This window comes from Asparagus officinalis, unplaced genomic scaffold (genome assembly GCF_001876935.1).
Source record: "Asparagus officinalis unplaced genomic scaffold, Aspof.V1 AsparagusV1_Un314, whole genome shotgun sequence".
Classification (NCBI taxonomy): domain Eukaryota; kingdom Viridiplantae; phylum Streptophyta; class Magnoliopsida; order Asparagales; family Asparagaceae; genus Asparagus; species Asparagus officinalis.
In genome coordinates this window covers 215,657-219,699 of record NW_017972579.1, presented here as the reverse complement: position 1 = coordinate 219,699, position 4,043 = coordinate 215,657, and the positions used below count along the sequence as shown (strand labels likewise).

General features: G+C 38.6%; 1 protein-coding gene across 3 annotated transcripts in view; it reads left to right on the top strand.

Moving 5' to 3' along the window:
* Positions 1 to 6: 6 nt before the first annotated feature.
* LOC109827601 (ABC transporter G family member 45-like) overlaps positions 7 to 4,043 on the top strand; it is an 82,739-nt gene continuing 78,702 nt past the window's right edge. For all 3 annotated transcript variants that reach the window (XM_020394615.1, XM_020394614.1, XM_020394610.1), the window contains exon 1: positions 7 to 22. In XM_020394615.1, the coding sequence (XP_020250204.1) occupies positions 17 to 22 (6 nt within the window). In that variant the 5' untranslated portion in view covers positions 7 to 16. The remainder of the gene's footprint in view (positions 23 to 4,043) is intronic.

Genomic DNA, 4,043 nt, shown 5'->3' with positions numbered 1-4,043 from the left:
TGCTACCATAAACGTCATGCAGGTGCGTTGTGAAATTCAACAACTGAGATGTTCTTTGAAGTAGGGTTCTACGTACTTAACATTTCTCCCTATTTCTCCTATAATATAAAGGAATTCAAAGCCTCTCCTCTAGCAAAAAGTAGCAAAAGGCCAGCTACTTCTTTCATAGCTGTAGTTTTTTTTAGTGTGTGGTTGTGATTTATCTTTTTTTTTTTTTTTTGAAACTGAGAAACAGGGTGAGGTACCCTGTTCATTTTAGATATATTAGGCGAAAGATTAGGAAGAATCATACATAATATCTACTCTTCTTGTGCTAAGTTATGGAAGGATGAAGTCGAGGTAAGATAGTTGAATGGCAGGGAGCGGACCAAATTGTTTCTCTCACCCTACCACACATCGTCCCCCCTTTTCCCTACATCTAAAGAGAACACAAAAGGAGCGAAACCAACAAAAAAATTGTATCAATGTTAACATCGCCATAACTCACTCATTTTTCCAGACAACTTACATTTTTCTTTTGTCTCATTATTTCGGACCTGTATATTTCTGGATAGTGAGAGACATTGCTACCACAAAAAAAAGAAAAAGATGAAAAACGAGAGAACCTAAGTGACAAAAACTCTTCCTTATGCCGCTGGGAACTAGGCTTCTAACTGCTAGAAGGATTATCTCCCGCGACCCCTGAAGGAGGCTTCTTCGCCATTTCCTGGAGACCGAGATTGAGGGCTGCCCTTCGCAGCCTCCTAGCCGTCCTATCATCACCATCACCTGTCCAGAAAATTGAGTATCTCGCAATATTAGTTGCGACAGATAACGAGTTGGGAATATCATCTTTAAAAATTAGAGAGTTTCTAGTGAACCATATCCACCAACAGAAACATGGCAACAGGATCTTCCAAAAAGTTTTAACATTCGAGCAAGTGTTGGGAACTTTGTAGAGCAGCAGCAGTTCCTCCATGTTTGAGGGCCAACGGTTAGCTGGGAAAAGAGGAAGAAGGAGTTTCCAAACTTTACGGGCGAAGGAACAGTGGATAAAAATATGATCATGAGACTCTGTCTCCTTGAGACAAAAAGGACATCTAATGTCTCCGTTCCAACCTTTTTTGCTCAAGTTGTCTTTGGTGTTGAGTTTCCTTTTCGAAATGATCCAGAGGAGAATTTTTACCTTGAGAGGGATGCTGGATTTCCAGATCAAATTTGAGAACTGGGATTTTAGCCCCCCTGAAGAAATGAACGAATAAAAGGATTTAACTGTATAGACTCCCGAAGAATGAAGAGGCCACCAAATAGCATCCTGCTCTGATGAGCCACCAGGAAAATGGTGCTCAAGGAATGCTTGAAGATCGGAAACATCTGCTCTCTCTCTGGGGGAGGATCCCCTACGGATAATTGGGTGCCAGACCCATGATCCATTGGCCCATCTTCCTTGCTTGTCAAGGCTGCAGTTGCTCGAGAAGGCAAGATTGTGAGCATAGGGGAATAGACTGCTAAGAGAGTTAGCAGATGCCCATTTGTCATGCCAGAATCTAATCGAGGCACCATTCCCCACTTTCCATCTGACCAAGCTAAAGAAAATGTGATGAGATGCAAGCAGATCCTGGAAAAGTCTTGAGTGTGATATCTTCGGCTGATTGGCAAAAGGGTTAGCTCCATGTTTGGAATATATGGAGAAGAAAACTTCACTAATTAAGGATGATCTGTCAGAAATTTTCCAAATCCATTTGGAGAGGAGGGCAGAGTTAAAGGTGGGGATATCAATTACCCCAAGTCCTCCTTCCACTTTGGATTTGCATACTGTTCCCCAGTTAACTAGGCATTTTGGTCTTGAGAGGCTGTGGCTACCATTCCAAAGGAAATTTCTTCTGATTTTATCAATGGATTTAGAAACCCAAATTGGCAACTTGAAAAAAGAAACTCACTATGGACTATATATAACGAATTAAATTAATCCTAAGATAAAATAAGTCCCCAATCCAAACATGGCCATAGTATACAATTTATTAATTTATTAGTAAAATTGCATACGTACTCCCATGAAATAAATTTCTGAATCCGTTCCTGATCAGAATCATGCTTCGAGTCTCCCTGGTGCCGAATCTTATCTTATAAGAACTTGCATTAATTTCATAAAAGAGTTTTTTTTTTCCCTCACATATATACTTTTGTTCTCTGTTACACTACTACATCATGGACTAGTTGTTAAATTCCACATATGCCACGGTACACAGTTGAGCTAGCTTTCACATTTTCTTCTTAATCTTCTCCAAGTACTGGTAATTCCTCTGATACTGCACAACACCCCAAACCAAATGCCTCAACGATATCTCCGGCCAAAGACACCGCGGGCAATACAACAAACAATGCGTCGTCTGCCATAAAAGGAAATTGCTCAGCCGAGTCTCTCCTGAAGTCCTCACCAAAATATCCGGATCCGGACACCCTGCGTAATACATGTTCTTCTCCAAATCCTCCACCGATATCGATGCATCGCCATCAATTTTCTCAGTCACCGCCCCCTTAACTCCGTGAACGATCTCATCTGTCGAAGTATACGCCAAACAAATCAACAGCACCATCTTTGTATTCTTCGCCGTTGCATCCATGACTCCCTGTATCGCTTCCCTTGTTGGCTCATCCAGCGTGTCCAACTTCCCTAGTGTTGAAATAAAAGAAAGAGAAAAGAGTTCGTTAATTGGTTATGAACAACATGAATACACCTCACATTGTATATACGGGTTATGGAATATCAATAAAAGGAAAACTATAATGTTCCCTTTCAAGCTTAACAAGGGTAGAGGTTAGTAAAGCTCATCGATCTTGTCCGGAAATTAAAGACAACAATCTACTGCTCGCGTACCTCATTCATATCAGCATGCAAGTGAGATTGAAATGAACCTGATCATATGAAAAAGTAGTAGAGGCAAAAACAAATCCAAGAACAAGAAGTTTTACGAATGATCGAGTAGGGCTGGAATTGAATTACCCGAATATGTATCGGATACTGAGACATTTGTAGTTGCATTCGTTTAACGTTTTTGGATTCGAATATGAATTCGAATATCATTCTCTGATTTTCTTCGAATTCGAATTCGAATACCGATATTTGCTGAATATTCACGAATGCTTATCAAATATTTACGTATATTTATTTGATTAATAATTTATGTTTTATGAATATTAACTTAAGTAGGTAGATGCTTTTATTTGATTAAAGCAGTATTTTCATTGTTCTAAGAATTTGATATTTTAGATAACATTTAAATTTATAATTGAAATTCATTCCTTCATATCTATGATACCTAAATCTGTAATGTGAAAATTTGGTCAAAACAATGGATTTGGGCTTGTTAAGCCTCTCAAAATTAGTAGGCAACCAAATTAAAAAATTTAGGTGGGCCAAGAACATAACATCACATGCTTAATTAATACAAGTTATTAGTAAACAAAATTTTATCTAATAGTTTATTAAACAAACAAATTAAATATATCTATGGTTAAATTTTATTCATTTATGAATCGAATACTAAAAACAAAATTTTTAATATTAAACGAACAATCAAATCGATTATGACAGAATAGTAAAAAAAGACAATAATAAAAGACACGGAAACAAGTGGTAACATGTCAGCAATAAAAGGTAAGGAAAAACAATAATAAAAAAAAGACACGGAAACAAGTGGTAACATGTCAGCAATAAAAGGTAAGGAAAAACAATAATAAAAAAAAGACACGGAAACAAGTGGTAACATGTCAGCAATAAAAGGTAAGGAAAAACAATAATAAAAAAAAGACACGGAAACAAGTGGTAACATGTCAGAAGACCTTCTAATACCTAGGAACTCGACACGGACGCCGAGCTCGTCGACGATGCCACTATTGTGGCTCATCGCCTCGGCTTTGTCGCGGATGAGGCCCATGAGGATTTGGACTTCGGTGGGCCGGCGTTTGAAGTTGTCGATACTGAAGCCGTAGAAGGATACGTATTGTATGCCCATCTCGTAGCAGTACTTGAGGGTGGTCAGGAGGCTTAGGAAGCCGAGGCG